Genomic DNA, 23505 nt, shown 5'->3' on the forward strand with positions numbered 1-23505 from the left:
GCAAATACATAAACTCTCCAAGCTCTTGAGACGCTCAGGAGCTGCACAGCACCCAAACACCTGGACTTCACTGGTTCGCCTCCTCCTTTGAGGGCACAAGAGGAAGAGCGCCGACGTTTTCACAAATGATCTCAAAGGTACAGTAAAGATCCGTTCTGTCCACTCGCAAAGTTTGAAACAGCTTTAGGTTTGGGGCAGGACTGTTTGGTTCTCCTGCCTCACCTGCACCTGTTTCCATATCAGAGATCAATTATGGATCATAACACAGGACACACACACAAGCGCGCACACACACACACACACACACACACACGTATCTGATCATTGTATTTTTGTTTCATGTTCAATCAATGCAAAAAATAATTCTAATTTTCGTTCCTTCTATTATTTTGATTTTAGCCTCACAAAATCTCAGAAAACCTGAAAATATTGTTACTAATTAGCTACAAACTGTAAATAATAAATTCGTGGACCTGTTTTATTAAAAACCAAACTGTACATTGTACTCAAACTTGTTTATAAATTGACGGTGAGAAGATGCTACAGTCTGATGGTCAAAAGGAAGGAGCTTCTGGTCACCAGCCGAATCATCAGTTAAATAACATCTGCTCGGTTTTTTCTGGAGGTCCATGGCAGCCTGGTGAACACGGAACCTGCTGACCTTTGTGTGAAAATAACATCATTAAAGCAAAAAGATCCAAAATAAAAGCAAAAAAACAAAAAACTTCTATGGTATGTTAGAAAATAACCAACCTGAAAATAATGATTGAAAATGCTGTTTGTAGTTAAAGAAAAGTCAGATAATGATGGCCAATATGAGGTGTCCAACAAACAAACTGTTTTATGGTTAATAAAAGAAATGAAAGTTTCTTATATGCTTAGATAAGCAGATTACTAAAGAAAACTGGTGTTGATCAGAGTAAATTTGGGCTCATGAAGCTGCATTTAGTAAATTTTCAGTGACAAAAATAGACTATTCAAAATGGTTTAATGCATCACAGAGGGTTTTTAAATTGCCACTTTATTGTGAATTCACAATAAAAAGTAAACAGTCTGTTATTTTTTTTTCTTTCCCGTTTTCTGCAGAGACCACACACATGATGGTCACCGTAACTGACTCCTGCTGGACGTTTCTAACCATTAGCATGTTTTAATTCCCCTGTAAGGATCATTAACATGTGGTTCGCATTAACCTTTGCTCCCTTAACCTAGCTGTGAAATAAATATAAAATACATTTCATTTATTTTAGCTCGTTTGGGACGTAGGACATGTGCAGCCTTGCAATCAACTAGCAACCTGTTTGGGGTTTTACCCCACCTTCACCCAACAGCAACTGGGTTAATCCAGTAGCTCCATGACCCCAAAAGGGATTCAGCAGGTTCTGAAGATGGATGGATGGATGGATGGATGGATGGATGGATGGATGGATGGATGGATGGATGGATGGATGGATGGATGGATGGATGGATGGATGGATGGATGGATGGATGGATAGGTTGTTATTTTTTTTTTCTTTTATTATACTTTTGCACCTTGGGACAACTTTAGTTCTATATAAATTAATGGCTCTTGTTCTGATGCTAAACAGAAAGATTCCTGATTATTGACAGTCTTTGGTGAATTCTTCTAACGGCCTCCTGTTGGTTTTTTGTTTGGTAAATTATAGCAGAAGGAAGCAGTGACCGTGTCTTTAAATGTTACTCTGTCCGTTTGTTTCCTTAACATAAAACATCGTCATAACGAGGAAATAACTGCTTTTTGTTTATGCGTACTTTCAGGAGAACAGAAAATAAATAGATTTTTATTCAGGAATGTTGCTCATCAAATGACGACTGATATGGGGGGGGGGGGGGGGGGGGGCAGATCCCTGCTAGAGCTACAGCTGAACAGCAGCCAACCCAGAGGGAGAACATCCAACGGAGAAATGAAAATGTTCAAAAGAAATATCAATGAGAAAAAATGTCAAAATAAATGATTAATTTAATGATTGAATGTCATTCACACGTTTGTTTGTGCGACCAAACACAAAAACAGATGGAAGTTGATCTTGTCACCACGTAAGATGCACATTGCTGCATTGCCCTCGTGTTTAAGTCCTAAGGCTGTTGTTGGTCTGAATTTAAGGGATAATTGTAGCCAAGTGGCACAGCGAATATTTTAAGTGTGGCATGATTAAGCCACATATTTCTAGCATTAAAAATATTTGTGTTAAGTTAAAAAAAGTGAGTCTTTAGAGTGTAAAGTACTCAAAGTAAGTGGAGATCCTATGATGGTCATCTAGAGGAACTGTTGTGTTTTTCCTCTGATCTCCGAATAAGATAAAAGGTTTTTTGTTAGAGAAAGTGAACTGGAATTTAAATCCATTTTCTTGTGAAAGCAATTCTGTTATTGTGATAACAAGTTTTAGATAATAATTAAAAATGAATAAATAATAACAAGCAGTTTAAACGATTAGCAGACATGATTGGTCCCAGTATCTGTACAAACGTTAACATTCATAAATGTTAAATGTCTCCCATCGAGAATGAAAGTCAGATCTCTGGTGACCCAGAAATGTTCTTTTAACTGGATTTTAAGGTTCAAACGTAAACATCCGCATTAACAGGCTCCACTCTGCTTGAAGGAATCCTGTATTTTTCTTCACCTGTATGACTTGAGGCAAAATATGAAATGGTTTTGTATTTTCCTGAGTGAAACCTCACGCCAGCTCCAGCCAGGTGCTCTCAGAGATTTTCCTTTATGCGAACCTGTTACGCCTATTTCTATAAGGTGAACCCTTTAAATCATGTCTGACTGTAAAGAGGATCTTCAATAAGAGAGAAATATGAGTGCATGTGTAAGTGCTGCCCTCAGGGAACATAGACACACACAGTCATGAAAACGACCTCCTCCTTTTTGTCGTACGATGGCCGTCTGTACATTTCAGCACAAACTTTTTTTATTTTTAGTTTTAGCAACTGTGGTTGGATGGACAACCTCCCAGCGGTCAGAACCGTCAGTTCAGGTGGAGGCGCTGTAGGAAACAGCAAAGGTGAGATGTCAAGCAGTCCTATTTTCTGTATGAAATCTGTCAAAAGCTAACCTCTTTTTTCTTTTCTTTTGTTTTTTTTTTAGTGGTCACAAAATCAGTAACAACTACTCAACTGACATCACAAAGTACGTTTGTTAACAGGTTACACAGAAAATTTAAAGTGATAACAATACAGAAAAAAATGCTCTCCAAATAACTTTTGTCTCCAATAGATTCACTGATAAACATTATTGATGTTAAAACATATTAATGCAGTTCTTCCCCTTTCATGCATATGTACTTTATTGTATCGGTATGTTTTTAAACATGAGTTTTCAAGTGTTTCATTTGACTTAAAAGTGTTCTTTAGATTAAAATAAAATTCTAAAAGCTAGCCACGTTTGATTAATGAGTATTTAAGGGGTTTGTCAGACTCCTAAATACACAACTTTTTGTCTTTTGGTTTATCTTTATCTTAAATTAACTGGTTCAAAGCTTTTTGGATAGAGACAAAAATGTGTTCATTTTTTTAGTGCAGTTATATACGAGACCGCTAAAATGTTAGCAAGGTTAACTTGTTTTTGGAACAATTCGGCTAACTGGCCAAAATATACGAACTGACCACTAGAAAAATATAATCAACAGGATAATCAACAGAATTTAAAGGAGCAGGAAAGACGGTTGTAAAACAAAAACCCAAATTATGCTAAAACTGTCATGCTTTTGCTTAAACTAGGCAAATAAATGTTAGCTAGTCAGTGTTAGCTTGTTATGTTATGACTTGTTTTATTTTTTTATTAATGTTTAATAAAAATACATTATCTTGGAAAAAAAAAACCTCAAACAAAGCAAGAGATGTTTATATCACAAAGTAGAAATATTCAATCATCGCAGATTTTTTGCGTTTTGCGTCTATGAACCATTGACTGTCAATGAAAACTGGACCGAGAATGATGTCATCCATTGAAAATAACTCCAACCAAATGAAGTCAATTCAGTCGCTATTTTTTTTGCGCAATACGGATGCCGCCATGTTGGAGCCAGACGACGTCAGTAAGCAGTGATTGGTCAGAGGTCTGTGTATCAATCACCAAATGGTGTCCGAGTGCGGCTGTGTCTGTAGTCCAACGCTCCTCTGGGGGACGAGTCAAATGCAAAGAACAGACGCGTGACAAATAGTACTTTGAATCAAACAATTTGAACGTTTGACACGAGACCACATGCTGTTTTTGAGGCATCTGATTGGTCAGTTTATAATCTGAATAACTTGAAATGCAGAAAAAAAGGGTCACTCCCTCCAGTTCTTCTATACAGTTAATACTATGAAATTCTGTTCTGTCTGTTGGCGTGCTTTAGAGACTTCCCAGTTGACTGCTTTGTGTGACTTTGGACAAGTTTGGATAACAAATATCACAAAATGTGTTTAACTCAAACATGTATCCATCAGTAGTGTAATTGTTGTTGTTGTGCCATGTTTTGGAAAGTTCATGGCTGAAAAATCTGGTATTTGATTTTTTTTTTTTTTTTTTTTCATCTTATAATACATTTTTTAAATTAATCAACAAATGTGAAAGACATGGGCACAAAAGTGAATTAAACGTATAATGTGATTTTAAAAAAAATACTATAATCAGCAAATAAGTGTCAGCATATGTCAGGAACCTTATTTTTTGATCATGTCAGAGGTTTAGGCACAGAAAGGTTTCCTTTTGGACTGTAGAGTAAAGTTGCTATGAAGGTAAGAAAGAGAAGTTAGCATCACATTAAATGTTCTGCCTTTGGGCAGCAGAATGACAGCTCATCATCTTATGTTTGACATGAAAAATCTTTACCCTGGGCACCACCAGCTTCAAAAATGTGAGCATGTCACAAATCATTCTCATCTAAGGGCAGATGGATGTGATGCTGTACAGTAATGAAGCGTGTTCAGGCACGCTGTTAAAGAATGTTCCCTAATAAGAAAAATAGCTTGAATGAGAATTCCTTTTATTAAGAAAATAATCTGTTTTCCTGTTCAGTCTTGCTGAATTTTTTTTTTTCCAGCCTTGGTCTTGGCCGGTTGTTTTTCCTGCAAAAGTTCGACCAAAAAAAAGAATATTTTTGCTTTGTGCAGGTGATATTTCAGGAGGAAGAGGTTCAGGTGGAGGTTCCGGAGGCTCCAGTAGGTCTGTTCTGACCTCATCCAGCAGCTCCCATCACAGTGGACTCAAAAAGCGAGGGGGCTCCGGGGGCACTGGTGCTGTAGCTGTGTCCTCAGGAGGGTTTAGTACAGCGTCAGGGGCAGTAGAGGGGTTCAAAGCAGCTGGAGGGGGCTCTTCCAGCATGTCACAAAGCTTTGCAAGTGCTGGCAAAGACGGAAAAAGGGAAGCTGGTCTGGGAGCTGTGACAGTTTCCACAGTGACCAAGTCCAGCTACAGTTCAGGAGGAGCTGGGGAGGCCAAGAGAGGTCCACTGTCTCCAAGTGCGTACTCCCTTCAGTCAAAGGAGAGGAAGAGTGCCAGCACCACAGCTGCAACGATGCTGGATGTATTTGATGGTAGGCCACGATGTCACAGACGTCATTTTTAACAAAAGAAAAGCAGTCATGTGACCTGTATCGTTTCAGAAAGCTCCAGTAGAGAATCTTCTCCTGAGTACAACAGGAAGGAGTACGGTACGGACAAACCATGAAACTCACACTTGAGTATTTCATATCCTCAGAAGTTTGCGTTTTCTCTTACAGGCAGTTCAAGCGCAGCATCCAGTTTGCCCACCAGAGGGAGAGCTCAGAGTAGAGGTACGGCCACAAAAGTAGCCTAACGTTAGCTTAAAAACTTTAGAGATCACAACTGGAAAAGGTAACCACAATCAGCATTAGCCATTTTCCCCTTAAAGTGACAGGCCCCGCCCATGGCGCCAGAACAAACAACAAATGTCAAAATGTTGTTGCACCTATCTCAAGGGCGCCGCCTAGAGTCAAAATATGGCATTGCAGGAACAACACCTTCTATCCCCCCTGAACTTGCGTGAGCTTTTTGTGTGGGATTACATCCAGTGACTTGCAATAAGGCTGTCTGATCCAGATTCATTGGATCAATAATATATTTTTAACTGTTTTACCTCGACGCCCTTACAGTAAAAAAATAAATTAATAGACCATCGTAAAAACACTCCTCTGACAGCCAAATAAACCACTAACAGCTGGTCTGTTCCTAATGTTAGTTTGTGGATGCAACTACTCACTTTCCCCACAATTCAGTTCAAACCTTGATCTTTGGGCCCCGGTTTTGTTTTGGTTGGATATATGATTTCTTGCAAAATAACAATGAAAAACAAAACATAAAAAATAAGTGAAAAAAACTTTTCATTTGCTATAAGTGAGTAACAATGAAGATAAAGCTTTCATAGGTTATACTAAACCTGGTGTAATGTAATGTAAGAAGTATTTTTATTTATTTGTTTAAGTAAATAAACAAATAAAAAAAAATACTTCATACACACGTGTTTGACTCTTTCAATGTAAACATACTGGAATTCCCTTTCCCAACGTTACAGTTCAACAAAGTAAACATAAGGTTTGGTTTTAGACCAAGAATTACGGAATCCCTAGTTCTGACTATCATGCAAGTGTAGCAAATAAAATACCAAATTAACAAGGATGAACAGGAAATGTATCCTAAAGTGGTGAAAACTATTCCACAAATGTATCGGGTCAACACATAAAAACACTTCATGGATCCTATCAGAGGAGGAGAGTTGGGTTGTGTCTGAATTCCTTCACTACTCACTACTTAGTGCACTATACTGTATAGCGCGTTCACCATTTTGTAGCGCTCTCCAACTTCAATTCCAAAATCGAGTGCCTTGGAAATTTCCGAGAAATCTCTGCATAAACCAGGGTGTAGCCTTCACGGAGGCCTGGTGCCACTTTTGTACTGCGTACAAATAAAGAAATAAAGGCACCACTGTTCACACTGTCATTGACAATAACATGAAGGGACATTTTTTAGGAAATTAAGTTGATCACTTTGATAAAGTTCATTGATTGTTGATTTGATTTGGTTTTCAGAGAGCGAGATCAGAGCGAGGCTTCAGAGCGCCTCACCTCCAGCCCGATGTGAGTCCCCCCCCCCCCCCCCCCCCCCTGTGTGTTTAAAACCTACGAGAAATGTCTGTTTGAAGGGAGAACCATGAAGAGTTTTACCTGGTTCTGCGCTTAAGGGACGGAGCTTGATGATGTGAAGCGTCTTCTGAGAGGAAACCGCTCCACCAGCACCAGCCCGCCCCAGTCTCCCAACAACACACTGCCCATCCCCAAGAAGGCCAGCGTGGAAACCAGAACCTTGTCTGACAGTTCCCCAGGTCCAACGCTCAGCCATTTTTTCCTCATCAGAAAAGGTGATTTTCATTTTCCACTCATCTTTCTTTTCTCTTTCAGATCAGTACAACGGCATGTGGTCCGGAGACGCGGGTGTTGGTGGATATGGATACAACACAAATCCCAATAACTTTTCCACTACCGCCCCTCTTTACCAGTCAGGTTAGTCACCTGTAACACCGGATAACAAGAGTTAAAGTCCGTTTTGGTATTTTTATACAGAAAATGTTTGACGTTACACTAGAAAATCTACTCTCTGCAGATGGAAATGAATTCAAACAGGATTTTGTAAAAGAATAAGATCAAGCAGTTTGAAAACGCTGTAAATAAACGTAGATTAGATTTGAACATTTAAGGTTATAGCACTAAAAATGCTGTAGAGTTTAATTTCTGTAGATAACAGTTGGGAGCTGCCCTTCAGAAAAAAAAGCTTTGCCCCCCCAATGGACCCCCAATTTTTGAATCAATATAACAATACATTTAGAAATTTTTGCCATTACAACTGTAGATCGCACAGAGATTCAAGCAGCTTGAGACAAACAGAAGACATCAGTGTGCAAAAAACGAGAGGCAGTTGTGCACGGATGCAAATCGTGCAACAATAAATGGAAAGGAGGGTAAATGGAAAGAACGGTAACAAGTAAAATGTTCATTAGTGTCATTAGATTAAAAAAATCATTGATCCAAGGATTTTTAAGGATTGCAAAAATAATCAAAGCAATATTTTAAATCAAATTACGCATTCTACTTTCTTTTTTTTTTTACAAATACATTTCCTTGATTCTTTCGTTTGCAATGGCCTTCCACTTTGTTCTTATTTGCCACCCTTCCAAAGTCTTCTGCCCCCCACCCTCCATACATCTAATATTTGATAATTACTAAAGGAATAGTAGTTTGTGGATTGGTCTGAATGAGCCGGGTTCTAGTCAGGTTCTTTTCTGTTCAGGAGTTCAGAACAACCTAACCCATGGGTTCCCCTCGGTGAACACGGGACTTCCTGCCAGTGGCTCCGGTGAGAAACCACCTCTGCTAATGGGGGATTTTGTTTAAGAAAGCAATCTGAATTTATGTGTGAACCATGAAGAGTGAAAGAACCTGCATGAATCATGTTTTTTGAGCAAAATGGCAGTAAGTGGTTTGAGCAGCTGGTTGTGTTTTTGGTTGCTTTATTGTCCAAAAAAAAAGATGCATATTTTTTTTCTAGATAAAATGTAAAAAACTAATTAATTTCTCTTAAAATCATTTTGAATTTCATTTTCCAGATTGTAATTGTGCATTTGTCAGTGAGGCATGTTAAGATATTTTGTGATCAAACTTAAATTAAGAAGATAATAATTGGACTGTGTTTTTAGTGCTTTTTGTGTAGCGCCTCAGGACAATCTCAGTTGGTGTTTTAAGGTTAGGTTTCATTCAGATCAATGAAAGGGAATTTAGTTTGACAGTCTGTGTGAACTGCAGGGTCTCAAACTCCTCTAGTGTCATTCTTACAAAAACTCCTGGTGAATTAAGTTTTCCTTCATGCAAAAATTACACGTAGTGGGAAAATTGTTGCTAATTTAAAAATATTATGAATGAACCTAGCATCTCTAACTAGTCAACTGAGGTACAACCCTAAGAGTTAGCTGTGGCGCTACAGAGGCATCGGCAGCAAAACCAGCTTCTTTCCCAAGGCAATAACCATCCTCAATTCCAAAATGCACAGATAAAATCCATACTTCTGTCCACATCGTCAACACTCCACCTCATTGCTACCCCTTGCACATCTGACACGTTTACACACAAATTTTTTATGCAATTTTGCAGACTAATTTCGGACATTCTTCATTACAGTTTATATTTGTAGACTTGTATGTACTGATCTGTTTGTTTGATATTTATTTCGTTCCTTGCTATTCTTGCACTGTAATGGTGATGCCTCATTCTCATTGTACAACGGACAATGACAATAAATCTAATCTTATCTATTGCCAACATGCTCGTCTGTTCCAGCTCCAGTTTACGGCGTGCAGAACAACCTGGGGGGTACGAGTCAGCCGGTCTTCTATCCGCCTGGAAGCGGCCCACAAATTGGTAACTGAGAGGATTAATATTCAAACTGTTCCATGCTCTGCTCTTCGGTAAAGGTTTGCTTGTGAATGTAGCATCATACGATACGTTACTCTCCGCCTACAGTTTACGGTGTGCAGAAAAACGTCTCTGGATCGAGTTCGAGCGCAGGTGAGGCAGCTCACACCCGCGTCCTTCTGGAGTCGCATATGACAGTGCACAGGTCATGACCTAAGGTCTTGTTTGTCTGAGGCAGCGAGACCCAGCAGCTCGGCCAATCACGAGGCTGCGCTGATTGAGAAGGAAAATGCTCCATTCAAGAAGGAGACGGAGCGGCTCGTCATGGACAAAGACACCGGGAAGCAGTTCATGACTGAAGCACCTTCCATTCATTCTGGTACCACCAAAGCCCAAGATGCAGCAAATCTTTAGAAAAACTCTTTCATCTTACTTATTCTTTTATTTTGAATTTACTTAATGGGAGGTTTGGTCTTTACTATTTCATCTTTTTGACATTTTCTCTAAGGAGTGGTTTATGGTTTGGAAGGCTCTCAAAGTTAGTTATTTTTTTTATCTTAATTTAAAACAATAGTTTTTCTTTATCCTCACATAACTAAGACACAAATGAAAAGAAAAATTTTTCAACACCTCAAGATATTTAAAGAGAAGCACCAGACTAAAAACTGGTGATTAAGTAACTTAAGTCCAGAAGTGGTGGAGAAATCTTGATTAAACTTTCTAAATAGCTGAATCCTCTTAAATGAATCTAAAGACCGTTTAAAATCAGAGCATCCATTCTTAACAGGATAACGTTGGTTCTGTGTTAAACAAGCAGGTTAGCTTCATTAAGCATCTACAGCTATTCTGTAGCCTCATATTGGTCTCTAAACCTGACCGTGTATGAGTGCTTGACATTAAAGTGGTCTCTTGTTTATGATGGGAGTTGCTTTCTAAAAAAAATAAATAAACCACAGTACGTTAACTCCATTAAGTAATCAACTTAGTTATTACAGATGGGAAACTCCTAACTACACACTTTATATACTTTTCTCAGATGGACATTATCATGTTCACACTTTTTCTCTCGTTTAAACTCTCAAAGTGCAAACTTTTGAAGAAAAAACAGTCCAGTACGATCGAATGAAATCAGAGATCTGCTCGGGATCAAAGATTTAGATAAATGTGGTAAACTGAGCATAATCTGTTGAGGAGACAAAGCATGGAGGAGATTGATTGACAGCGGTCTACAGGCATTCCAGATGCACAACAGAATCTACCGAACAAAAAAAAAGAACAAAAAAAACAGCAAAACGGGGAGACTGGAAAAGGTGAACTGCAAAATAGCAAAGGACCACTTTTAAGGCCTGTTCACACCGGGACGAATTTCGCCGGCGATTTTCGCCGACGTTTAACGCCTCGTGACTAAACAAAGGACACCAATGTGAGTATGCACCACGACGCGAAAAAACGGCACACGTCAAAGCGTCACTTTTTAAAAAACGCCTCGGGTTCGTTTTTTTTTTTTGACGAGTCGCGTCGAAATCTATTCGACCAATGAGAATGGCGCTTTTGCACACGTGTCTGGAGCCTCTGAAGTTACAGTAAAACACAACTTGGGGGCCCTCAAACACAAAACTGCCTTGCTGAGCACACATACCAGCGAAAAAGATAAACGCCGAGTTGCATCTACACAGCCGCGAAGAAATAATGAAGGACATTCTAAAATATCCCCGAACCAAGCACCAGTTTGAGCTACTGGTGCTTGAAATATTCATGTTTTCTTTGTATGATTCTGACAAGCGCGTAAATAGTTGCTCTCTTCTTTAAGAAGCGTAAGAAGCGTAAAGTTGCGCAGCGCCACCTTGTGTACAGGAGTATTTCTGTTTTACATTAAGCACCATCTAATGTCAGGGAAGGAAAATGCATGTTCGCTCGGCTCATCGTCAGCGAAAATCGCCTGGGTGTGAACACAAAAAACGTGGTGAATAACGCCTGGCGAATATTCGTCCCGGTGTGTACGGGCCTTTAAAGCTTTAATTACCCAGATACTTCGTCCCATATATAATTTCCCATAGAATTTTTTTCCAATCTCCATCAGTTAGTCAAATACAGTTGGAGAAGAATTTTTGCGCTTTAGGTCACTTGAGCTGAAAAAGAAAAGAATAACTTGCACAAAGCAACAGATCTGTCTAAAAACTGTTTGATGGTTTTCAGAAGAACAGAAATGTTAACTTTATTTGAATCATAAAAGCTGGAGAAGTAACAATCCTGTTTGTGGTTAGTTATCTGTAAATTAAACCATGGTCCGGGTGAATCCTCGACTCTGATTGGCTGCTGGGTGTGGATTAAAAAGGGATAATCCACAGGGATAAAAAAAAAAAAAAATCCGGTCATATATCTTAAATGTATAATATCACTGCGCTGGCTTCTTTAAAACAAACTTTTGCTTCATCATCTGGACAAAAACAAGTGGTAAGAGGTGAACTGATGCTTTATTTATCAGCATATTTATCACTTTCCTTTGCTGCTGCAGTCGAGGTCGGGGCTGGCCTCAGCGCGTTGTCATGGTAACAAGACAATGTGGCTCACCATGTAACGTCTTACTAAAAAACAATTGAAAATGTATTTTGTTATGTGCGTGACTCTGGTATAAGCGTAATAATGGCCTTCGAAGTGTGCATTGTCAGAAATGAATGCACTTTGTTCAGGCTTCCACGGAGTACGTTAATTTCAGATAATGCACACTTCATCGGCCATTAATCCTTACTTATCTGACCCGAAGGATCTGGCTAATCAAACACTAATAACCTTTTCACAATTAAAACAAATACAAAAATTAGCCATTTTGAAAAAAAGAAAATCAGATTAATAAACATAAATGGAATTCAAAAATAGAGCGATTAAACTGAATGTAACGATAACCTTACTGGAAATATAAAAATAATGATGTAAATATTAAAGTGAATAAAAATACAGAGGAAGCTTATTTTTAAACAACCACAGGCTTTTGGAAAAACAAGTTATTTCTGTAAATAAAATCTAAAATCTTTTCTAGTTTATTACTTGAAATATGTTTAATGAAAGATTTGTTTTAGGACTTTCCATAATAGAAGTGACACGATGAAAGATGTGGGATCATAACTGTATCTCTCATTGTGACCATTGTGGGGACTGTTGGGTTTTCAGCTTCGTACTCTGAGGATTCTCTGAAGCGGGAGAAACAGAAGCTGGTCTCCAGTTCCGGAGAGGATGGAGTCGTTGCCAAAAGTAAGACTCTGCATGAACTCCTCTGATTTTCTGAAGAATTTTATGTCCAAAGGTTTAAGTTTTTCTTCCTTCTGTAGCTTCAACTCCCAAGACCAGCACAAAAGACAAAGCTACATATGCAGGTAGAGCGTTTGTCAGTATGTTTTTTTTGGGTTCAGTCTGTTGACTGTATGTGAGAATCAGATAGAGTATGACATCACCCACAGAAAATGGCTTACTTCTGGCGAAATGAAGATGTTTCAGTCGACATTATTGAGCAATCTAGACGCCGTCATGTTGGAGCTGGACTTAGTCAAAAAGCAGCGATTGGTCAAAAATCCGCAAGCACCACATACTTTTATTGAGGCATCCGATTGGTCAGTTTATAACTTGGACTACAGAGTAAATGTCAGGAAAAAATCTGGATTAGTAAAAACATTTAAAAAAAAAATAACATAACAAAAATGGCTATTCTGATTAATGCAGTGAGTAATATTGGTTTATTAATCAATAGAAGTCTATGGGATATTTGCTTCTTGCAATCAGCAGGTACTTCCTATTGGGAATGTGAGGGGGAGGGGTAACTCATTCCAATTCTCATATACAGTCAATGGTTCCGTCTAACGTGGTCTATGCTGTTGCTGAATGGAAGGACCTGTTCATTCCGCAGAGATTCATACGGATAAGGCCGGCTTCGGTTTGTGCTCCTGCTGCAGCTGGTGGAAGTGGCTGCTGGGCCTCCTGCTCAGCCTGCTGCTTCTCTTGGGCCTCCTGTGTGGCCTCATCGCACTGGGTAGGACGGGCAGGAGCATGTGCAGCAAAACACGTCTACCACCTCTAACAGCATGAGCTGAAGGTCATCTTCTGATCCTGTGTCACAGGAGAAGAGGTAAAGCACCTGAAGAACCGTGTGAAGACCTTGGAAACTCCGTCCAGGCAGTCAGCCAGTTCAAGTCGCCTGTCGGACCCCTCTGGTGTTAAGATCATTGACCCGCTGGATGCGATAAACACTGAGAGGAGCTCTGAAAACCACATCAACCCAGAACAGGACAGCGCTGCCCTCCAAAGGACAGTTCAGCAGCTGGTCCGAGCTGAACTCCACTCCAGCACAGTGAGAGGTTTGTAATGTAATGGGGAACTCTCCATCAGATACACAGCCGAACAAATATATCACAGAGCTCCAAATAATCTGTTTTCCAGAAACATTAGCCTTCTCTCTGAAAGGGGAACGAGGACAACCGGGACCCAAAGGCAGGTTCTCACAGTCCAAACTCTCATTTCTAAACTGGGTTTATGTGACTCGTCTAACCCAACCGTCTCTTTCCAGGTGACCCAGGACAACTGGGACAAAAAGGTAGGAAACTAAACATTGTTCATTGTTTGTCTTTTAGTTGAGGAATTTGTGTCAGGTGCTAAAAACAACATTTTCCTTGCAGGTGAAGGCGGATTACCAGGGCTGCCAGGTAAAACTCAGGGGAAAGAGGTTGTAGCTGCATCCTTTCAAAATAAAAAATAACCTTTCTTCTCTTTCTGAAGGTCTTCCTGGGCCGATGGGTCACCCAGGGGTGGATGGACCAAGAGGACCGAAGGGGAGTGCAGGTAAGCTTAGGTTTGAGAACTATGACATCACATTTCCATTAGGATTTTAGGTGTTTTGCTGCTGAGTAGTCCTTTTGTTGAGGATCCAAGTGTAACTGACTGTTCATGGTTTAAGGTTGGATGGCAAAGGGGTCGTTATATTAGTGTCAACCAGGACAAAGGAAAAGTTTAAATAATTTGATTAGCACTGAACGTATTTCTTAGATGTCCAAACCATACAGATCTGAACTTGGTCTAAACAGAAACCAAAGGAGAAAACCTCTTCATTTTTTTTCAGGTGAACCAGGTCCAGAGGGACCAGCAGGCCAAAGGGGGCGAGAGGGACCAGTGGGCCCCCGAGGGGAACCAGGACTGCCTGGTGTGGGGGAAAAAGGAGATAAAGGTAAAACTCGTCCATGGTCATAGCCATCCCCCCCCCCCAAAGAAAGCTGTTCTCAATTTGACTTTGTTTGATAGGAGTTCAAGGTGAACAAGGACGTCCCGGTCCTGCTGGTGCTCCCGGGTTTGTGGGTCCAAAAGGTGAAAATCAGAGTTTATGTAGAGACAGACTCTAGATCAGTTAAAATCCATTGAACCCCATCAGTGGTTTTGTCAGCTTGACTTTGCTTGAAGATCTTACTTTGGTTTCATCAGGTGCCACAGGTGAACCAGGTGTTCCAGGAAATCCAGGTAAAAACTCCACCTCTCCTCTTTGAACATCCCTTCAGTTCAGTTCTGGCTGACCTGCAGCTCATGAACTCTACGTTTCATTACTGCATCCAGGCGCTCCTGGTCAAAAGGGTTTCCATGGTGAAGCTGGTCCTCCAGGAACCAAAGGTACGTGGACCTCCATCAGACAAGTTGAAAGATCTCTATGATTGACTCTTTCATTGGCGATTAACTGCAGATGAGGTTTTTGAGACCAAATTTCTGTCGGCCACACTTGAGCTAATGACTGTAATGCAGGTGATCGAGGAACAGCAGGGGTTCCAGGATCTAAAGGAGACCAAGGAGAAAGAGGACCACGTGGACCAGCAGGTTTTTCTTTTTAATAAGTCAGCAACCAAATCATCTTAACGAGAAAAGAAAAAAAAAAAACTTAAAGCGGACAAATAAAATTAAGCAAATAAGACTCTTTTAGGGAGAAAGATCAATGCAGTGAAAGTCAAGAAAACCCATTCAATTTTCAAAGTAAAACTCCAAGTGGACTATTTGTGTAGGTTAAATGACAAGTGTAGAGTACCATAGAAAAAGAAACCTGTAATCTCTCTTGTTTTGCAAAGATATTGGGTTTAGGCCTTAAGAAAAAGGATCAAAACACAAAGAAGGTTATTATTTTAATGCCAAGGCTGCTGACCCTTGAGATTTCTTTTAAATGAGATTTACAGGTGTTGTGTTGCCTAATATATCATCCTGGTATGCAAAGGATGTTGTAAAGCCTCCAAAAAGCATCTCAGCTGTTAAAAAGACATGGCGTCCACATTATTAACCTTTTACAAAAAGTGTACTTTGGGTTGCAGCTTTGATGTGATGTTCTTGTTGGATTTATCAGGCTTTGTCTTGTGGTTATTGTTAATTAGCATTCGGCCACACAAACCCTGCTGGTGGGATCAAAAGGGGTTAATCCCAACTAGATTACAGAAACAGTTGAAACCTAATTTAATTTCAATGAAAAGAGAAATCACATATGTTTCAGGAGTGTGCATTTATCTGTAATGAGGAAGGAAGGTAGTAGCTAGCAAAAAGAGCTACGAGAATTATGTTTATTAAACAAATATTATTTAAAAGTCAACCTTATTCTGTCATGGCGGAAATATGCTGTTTGAGAAAAAGCGCCGGCCAAGTGCGTTCATTTTAGCATGAAATTTGCGGTAGATGGAAAAGAAAACAAACATTTTTTTTTTGACTAGTAGCATAATTACTTAGGAAGCTGTTAAGGTGGTTTTGTGAACCACAATGCTCTGAGGAACATTTTCTAAATTGTAGTGCACAGATTGAAAGAAAATTCTAGAAGAGGATTAACGAGAAAATTGTGTAGTACCTTATCACTATGTGTTTGAATTTATGTAAAAAAAAAAAAGAGCGCTGCAGCTTCACGTACAGCAGTGACTGCTGCAGAAACCTCCAGTGACAAATCTGGATCAAGCACGTTACCTAACTGAAGAGCAGCAAACTGACAAGTCCCAGGTTTTATAGTTATAAGAACACAATTATTTAAGTTTGTTTAATCACAAAAACCTATCCGCAAAAACATAATAAAGTAATCTTGCTTTTTCTCATCTTAAATAGCTCTAACACTTGGGCAGAAGATCTGTTAAAGAACAAAACTTTTGCTTCTGTAAACTTCATTACCTCCAAAACATGCATTAAGTTTGTATTTTAGCAGAAAAAACAAGAAAATGTTTTACGTTCCTAAAGGTGAACCTGGACAACCTGGACCACAAGGCCCTGCTGGACCAAACGGAGCCAAGGGAAGTGCTGGTAAGTGTAGCTTACAGAACCACTGAGGAACATGTAGAGGTGCGCTTTTGTGTAACGGCCATGATCAGATGAGAAGAAATTTAGAGCTAACATCCAGTAATACCAGCATTTTACATTGTAGTGGAAAACAATTTTTAAAACAAAAATGTGGAACAAATCACCCCAGCAGAGCAGGCTATGTAAACAATGGCAGACAAATCTGTTTGCTGGGAACATCATGACATGATTAACTGTCATGCCTCTGGAGCTGAGTCTGACTCTAACCAACAACCATAACTGAACTCTTAACATATCTTTAATTTTTAATATATATTTAAGGAACAAACTTGAACCGAAAACAAAATTTAAAAAAAATATCAAACGTGCAGTGCAGCACTCCACCACTTTCTCACCTTTGACACAGCAGGCGGCATTTTCTGGCAAGATGGCGGCCGCAGCGCGAAAATGTTTTCTACGGAAAGCAAGAACGGACAAAAAGATAAAAGGCAACATTCTTTTAAAGTAAGAAAAATAGTAAACGCGTCTAAAGTTTTTCAGTAAAGATAAAATTCTCAATATAACTATTAAAATTTATAGTCCAAAAATAAATAGGGTATGTTTTTAAAAGTGAATGCAAGCGGCTGAAATGAGCTTCCTCCGTAGGGTGGCTGGGCGCTCCCTTAGAGATAGGGTGAGAAGCTCGGTCACCCGCGGAGAGCTCGGAGTAGAACCGCTTCTCCTCCACATCGAAAGGAGCCAGTTGAGGTTGCTCGGGCATCTAGTCCGGATGCCTCCTGGACGCCTCCCTGGAGAGGTGTTCCGGGCATGTCCCACTGGGCGGAGGCCCCCGGGAAGACCCAGGACACGCTGGAGAGACTACGTCTCTCGGCTGGCCTGGGAACGTCTTGGGGTCCCCCCAGAGGAGCTGGAGGAAGTGGCTGGGGTGAAGGAAGTCTGGGCATCTCTGCTCAGTCTGCTGCCCCCGCGACCCGGTCCCGGATAAGGGGAGGAAGATGGATGGATGTTTTTAAAAGTATTACATTTGACCCTCAGGTGAATCTGGTTCAGTGGGTCTTCCCGGTCCCAGAGGACCACCTGGACTGCCTGGAGACAACGGTCCTCAAGGTACCAGCACCTCTAGTGCCACTGTTGGATACAGCCTCTGAAATTTGACGTGTTACTTTAAACTCTGTCTTATTTTGATGAATACTCATGTATTAATTTGGTTGATTTTAAATCTTAATTCCTAATACACCCAAATCCATCCACACACAATTCAAAATTGTATTTATAAATACAGATATGTCACAGTTTATTTATTTTTGTTATATTCTTTCCTATAGGTCCTCCAGGCGTGCAAGGATCTCCAGGTTTGAGACTCATTTAACTACTTCATACCATTTAGGCTTAGTTAAAGTTACCATCATCAATATTCTTTGGACATTTCAGGTATTCCTGGAACCCCAGGACTACCTGGTGGTAAAGGTAAAGCTGCTTTACTGTGAAAATAATGCATTTATTTTTTAGTAGACGGGTTTGTCTCCATCTTTGATTAAAATGCTCATGCTGGGTTTATTTCTTTAGCAAACTAGATACTTTGCCACTTGATTATTTGGGGGGGGGGGGTGCTTTGAAAGCTTAAAAGTATTTGCTTTTATTAATTGAAAATATCTCCTTTGCTAAGACTGAATAATTTCCCCAAATGTTTGGAACAGCAAATGTGTGGTTGTTCAAACTATGGATTTAACTTCATTTCATCTTTCAGGTGAACCAGGAACACCTGGTAAAATCATCGGTCCAAGTAAGAACATCCCTTTTTTCAAATACTTTCACCAAAGTCATCTAGTTGTTTTACCAAGTGCAAATCTTTTTTCTGGTTTTAGTCAGCTCCGATCAGGTGGTTGTCCCTGGACCTCCAGGTCCAGCTGGTCCCCCAGGTCCTGCTGGAAATCCTGGACTATCTGGTCCCGTTGGTCCTGCTGGGATCCCAGGGCAGCCTGGTAAATCCCATCTCTTGATCTGAAGAACCATGAGAGGTGTTGAAAATCTACACAACATTTTTGTTTGTTCTGTGACTCAAATGTCCAGGTCCCAAGGGAGACAAAGGAGAAACGGGAGAAAGAGGACAAAGGGGAGAAAGAGGGGAAAGGGGGGAGAAAGGCCAACGTGGTGAACCAGGCATCAGCGTCACGCCAGAAATTGACTCACGAATCAACAGTGAGTACTTCTTTATGTCTAATCTGTGTAGGCACTGCTTTCACGAACAAAGCTTGCCTTGATAACATATTTATTTTCTGCCCAGAGCCTGTGGTTGGACCTCCTGGTCCACCAGGCCCCCCAGGACTCCCTGGTCCACAAGGTCCTCCTGGTATGTTTAAAAAATACAATATCTCTCTGGACAACTGCAGTACCAAAAAATGTGAATATCTCATTACTGTTTTTCAGGTCAAGGTAAACAAGGTCCACCAGGCCCCCAAGGCTCCCCTGGTCAGCCAGGTAAACATGAATATTCTTCTATAGAAACAAAGAAGATAAAGATGTCAGTAACATGTTGGGTGACTGGAGCCCTTTCAAATCCACTGAGGTTCAAAAAACTGGTTTGTGACTCTGTTGTGTCCTTGCAGGTGTGGGTGCACCAGGACCTAAAGGAGATAAGGGAGAACCTGGTAGTTTTGTGCCCACATCAGGTTAGCAAAAGAAACCTGGTTAATAGGAGATTCACAGTAATTCATGTCTAATCACTGTTGGTTTTTGAACAACAATCTGATGAATGCTTGCTTGATGTGGCTCAGAAAGCTTCTTTGCTGGACCACCAGGACCCCCTGGGCCTGCAGGACCACAAGGTCCACCAGGTACAGGCAACATTGCATTGCAATAGCATATGGCATACTAAGTTGTTTACAGCATTACATTTAGCAGCACTCCAAGGTTGATGAGACAATTTTCTTCTTTCTAGGTGACACAGGACCACAAGGATACCAAGGTGATAAACCAGCTCAAAGGTTCTCAAATGTTAGCTTTTCGAAAACAGTCAATAACAATGACCATGGTTTTCGTAGGTGAACCTGGACAGCCGGGTCTTCCAGGCCTTCAAGGAGAACCAGGCAAGTGTCGTTCATCCCATTAAAATACACACTTCGCATGAAGAGAACATCTGCATTCCACACAGAAGTAGGACCCAACCTGGATTCAAACCAGAACTTTCCTGCTAATCCCCAAATCCCCGTTCAGCACAACTCAACAAATCCTGGAACAAATGTGTTTCAACTTCAGATACGTCAATGAAAACATCCAAATCTTACTAAAAGCTCTGGTTGTCATGACAGGTTTCCCAGGACCAACTGGACCTCAAGGGCCACCAGGAGATGGTAAAACAATATTTTTTACTCAAAATATATTTATTGTGATTTTCAAAGCTTTAAACAACATCACACAAAAGAACCATTTAATTCTGGCATTAAAAGTAATATTAAAATATGCATACAAACACACACACAAAAAAAGACACAAATCAGCAATGAGATGACCTTACACAAGCACTTAAGTCATTGTTTAGCATTGAATGGGCTTGGAAAAAACTTATATAAGGATTCCACAAGAGTTTGAAGGTTTTTTCTTTTTTTTTTAACAATATATGTCAACCTTTCCAAAGCTAGACATGTCATCTGCTCTTCCACAACATTGCAATAATTGCTCTTGCTTGTAAAAGCCCAAAGTTGATGAGCAATGATTGTTTCTGTGTTACGACAAAGTGTTGAGGGTATATACCTAACACACATAATCTAGAACACAACGGAACATTATTTCCAATTATATGACCAATATATCCAGTTACACTCTTCATGGTAAAACAATATTTACTATTATTCTACATATAACCTAAATAACCTATTAATGACAATATTTTTATGACTAATTTACATTGCATTAAATCAAACTATTTTTCTGTGCAAGTCCTCAGAGCCTACGATGTTTTAAAGAAAGCCTCTAGTGGCTACTCGTGGTACTGCCCAATAAAAAATTATGAATTTATTTTTCTCAGAAATGTTAAAAAAAATTAAGGAATGTTACTTATCTAAATTTAATGGACCACATGAATGAACAGACATTTGATCTGTTAAACTTATTTGAATCTATATATGGTAAATCTGTTTGCTTCAGTCATCAGTTATTTTTATAAAAACAAGAAAATTCAAAAGAATCATTGATATCTTTTTATCCTAACACTACAAAAAATTTATACAAACCTTTTTGTTATTATTTCAGATAGCTCATATGCTCCCGGGCCTCCAGGTCCACCAGGCCCACCTGGTCCGCCTGGATCTGGATCATCTGATGTGGGACAGTATCTAACAGAGTACCTTCAAAGTAAACTTTGCATTTATACCTATTGACCTTTAAAAAAAAAAAGGGAACAAACAACTAAAACTGTTTTTGTTCTCTTTGGCATCATCCAGGTGACGCTCTCAGACAGTACCTGGTAGGTCCTCCTGGGCCTCCTGGACCTCCAGGAGAACCGGGCTCTCCTGGGTCTTCAGAAGAAGGGATGATGGATAATGTTGCCAGTCGAGTTATCAGCTACATTCAGAGTATGAACAGAACCAAGACACTGCCCTCCTTTTTTGTAAACAAGATTATTTATAAAAAAAAAAAAAGAGAACTACATGTTTAACAGCTGTGTGTTACCATGTTTACCTTTTTAGATTCTGCTCCACCTGCACCCGTCTCTGTCAGTGACATCATCAACCTTCTACAGCGTAAGTCTCCACATAAAATGTTTTCAAACAGAGGGTAAAAATGCAGTTGGTTTTCTTTGAAATATCTCAACGTATAACTATCTTGTGCTCAGGAGATGATGTGAGAGCATACATTGCTGGTCCGCCTGGTCCTCCAGGACCTCCGGGACCACCGGGTCTAGGCGGCTACAGCTACGGCACTCAAGATATCGCTGAGCGGGTCTTTGCATTGATGAACGGTGAGGGTTACACATCAGCTGTGACTCACATAAAACCAAACGACCTTTTTAACTACGTGCAACTCCTGTCGATTATCAGAGAGGGGAGCGGTCGGACCTCCTGGACCCCCAGGTCCCCCTGGTATTCCTGGAGGCATCATAGGAAGTAAGAAACACAAAGTCAAGTGGACGGTCCTTTTTGTGGTACAAAAATCAGATCTTAGACTTTATGGGGGCAAAAATAGTGCAAGCTACAATTCTCAGGAAAAGAAAGTATAACCTTGACTGGTTCAACAACATTGTCAAAGTTCACTTGAACATCGTCTGATCAACGTGAGAAACTATAAAAGCTGAGCCCATATTTCACCCCCATATTTCAGAAGGGGCAAAACATTGGAAACATTGGAAAATTGGAATGTTTTCTTGGTCACAGAGATGTTACCATGTTTATCAGCCATTGACAAAATTCAATGTACGTGTTTTTCTCTCAACAAGGTTGGTATCCAACTCAACTGGGGCCTCCCGGACCTCCAGGACCTCAAGGACCTCCAGGTCCGCCAGGAGATCCTGGTCCTCCTGGGCCAGCAGGCCCACCCGGATTTGGAACATACCTCAGCTCAGACATACGCGACTACCTGCAGAGTGAGTTTGAAAGGAGAAGAAGAAAAAAAACTCGAAAGAGGAGCTCTTTAAAAACTAACAAGGCTAACATGCAGAGAACAAATATTCTTCTTCTGCTCTCCTACAGATGTTGCTCTCACAGGACCACCAGGCCCTCCAGGCCCACCTGGAGCTGAAGGCCCTCCTGGTCCATTTGGTAGCTTGGTCTCATATAATGACCACGACAGAAGAGAGAAGCTGAGACCTGAACGCCAAGACTACGCTGGGGGTAAATTTAAACATTTATTTTACCCTTTGGCTTCATATGACAACTGGACTGAGTGACCCCTCCCCCTTACGTTCCAAACAGGAAGTACCCGCTGGTTCCAAGAAGCCAAAATCCCATAGACTTTCTTAGAGAAATAAACAGCTGCTCCTCAGTCATTCTATTAGTCAGAATAACCATTCTTGCTGTGATACCTTTATAACATCTTGCTATATCTAGGTTCAATCTGATTTTTTCATGATATTTTTTTCTTTATTGAAGTTATTAAAGTTATAAACTGGCCAATCACATGCCTTAAAAGTATGTACCAGTAGTCTCATGTCAAACATTCAAAATGTTGGACATGTTTGTGTAGCCTGCTTTCAAGTGATAAGGGAGTGGCCTTCCACTCCTGATTGGTGAGAGGAGTTGCCTTAGAAATGTTGACTCAGACCAACTCGGACTAATCGTTGCCCTCTGTCGCCGTTTGGCTCCAACATGGCGGCGTCCGTATCCCGAAACAATGGCGAATGCTTTGCTTTGTTTTGATTGGAGCTGGAAGTACGGCATTTTCTACCAGTGACATCACACTCGGTTCAGTTCTACAGTCGGAAGGTTTAACTGATGTAAAGGTGACAGGCGGGTTTTTGAACATGCAGAATTTATTGCCTAAAGTAATGTGGAGCTTTTCTGTTTATTAACAGGCCATGGTGATTTACATGAAGCCATGTTTGGCCATCCCCAACCGGGCCCTCCAGGACCCCCAGGGCAAAAGGGAGAGCCAGGATTGCCTGGTGTGACAGACTGGAGCACAGATGCGATCGACTACTCTGGAGTGGCTTTAAAAGTAACCGATTACATCAAATGTAAGCGTCATTGGGGTTTCAGAAAAACACGTATGCACATTTTTTATATATCCTGTACTAAACAGTTGTAAAGTGTTTAGTTCCGTCTTTGTTGGAGGCTGGAGGTTGAATGATTTGTTTGG

General features: G+C 40.3%; 1 protein-coding gene across 3 annotated transcripts in view; it reads left to right on the top strand.

Annotated features, from left to right (window-relative positions):
• The window catches only part of LOC101170736 (uncharacterized), a 27047-nt gene continuing 3542 nt past the window's right edge, over nt 1-23505 (top strand). Inside the window, exons 1-48 of one of the 3 annotated variants that reach the window (XM_011493273.4) lie at nt 1-137; nt 2950-3032; nt 3116-3157; nt 5125-5547; nt 5617-5664; nt 5734-5787; nt 7060-7107; nt 7212-7352; nt 7429-7530; nt 8315-8380; nt 9358-9438; nt 9541-9585; nt 9671-9811; nt 12601-12681; nt 12759-12803; nt 13331-13453; nt 13542-13778; nt 13861-13911; nt 13988-14014; nt 14097-14123; nt 14197-14259; nt 14537-14641; nt 14716-14778; nt 14893-14928; nt 15022-15075; nt 15205-15276; nt 16657-16719; nt 17752-17823; nt 18042-18068; nt 18148-18183; nt 18464-18499; nt 18582-18698; nt 18787-18915; nt 19001-19066; nt 19144-19194; nt 19323-19385; nt 19491-19550; nt 19655-19681; nt 19758-19802; nt 20025-20066; nt 20965-21066; nt 21156-21287; nt 21402-21455; nt 21548-21673; nt 21753-21818; nt 22148-22294; nt 22401-22541; nt 23222-23383. In XM_011493273.4, coding sequence (XP_011491575.1) covers nt 2969-3032; nt 3116-3157; nt 5125-5547; nt 5617-5664; nt 5734-5787; nt 7060-7107; nt 7212-7352; nt 7429-7530; nt 8315-8380; nt 9358-9438; nt 9541-9585; nt 9671-9811; nt 12601-12681; nt 12759-12803; nt 13331-13453; nt 13542-13778; nt 13861-13911; nt 13988-14014; nt 14097-14123; nt 14197-14259; nt 14537-14641; nt 14716-14778; nt 14893-14928; nt 15022-15075; nt 15205-15276; nt 16657-16719; nt 17752-17823; nt 18042-18068; nt 18148-18183; nt 18464-18499; nt 18582-18698; nt 18787-18915; nt 19001-19066; nt 19144-19194; nt 19323-19385; nt 19491-19550; nt 19655-19681; nt 19758-19802; nt 20025-20066; nt 20965-21066; nt 21156-21287; nt 21402-21455; nt 21548-21673; nt 21753-21818; nt 22148-22294; nt 22401-22541; nt 23222-23383 — 4003 coding nt within the window. In that variant the 5' untranslated portion in view covers nt 1-137; nt 2950-2968. The remainder of the gene's footprint in view (nt 138-2949; nt 3033-3115; nt 3158-5124; nt 5548-5616; nt 5665-5733; nt 5788-7059; nt 7108-7211; nt 7353-7428; nt 7531-8314; nt 8381-9357; nt 9439-9540; nt 9586-9670; nt 9812-12600; nt 12682-12758; nt 12804-13330; nt 13454-13541; nt 13779-13860; nt 13912-13987; nt 14015-14096; nt 14124-14196; nt 14260-14536; nt 14642-14715; nt 14779-14892; nt 14929-15021; nt 15076-15204; nt 15277-16656; nt 16720-17751; nt 17824-18041; nt 18069-18147; nt 18184-18463; nt 18500-18581; nt 18699-18786; nt 18916-19000; nt 19067-19143; nt 19195-19322; nt 19386-19490; nt 19551-19654; nt 19682-19757; nt 19803-20024; nt 20067-20964; nt 21067-21155; nt 21288-21401; nt 21456-21547; nt 21674-21752; nt 21819-22147; nt 22295-22400; nt 22542-23221; nt 23384-23505) is intronic. The other 2 variants (XM_011493361.4, XM_011493315.4) reach the window with 2 other exon arrangements.

Source organism: Oryzias latipes, chromosome 1 (genome assembly GCF_053564925.1).
Source record: "Oryzias latipes strain Hd-rR chromosome 1, Olatipes_Hd-rR_3.1".
Lineage (NCBI taxonomy): Eukaryota > Metazoa > Chordata > Actinopteri > Beloniformes > Adrianichthyidae > Oryzias > Oryzias latipes.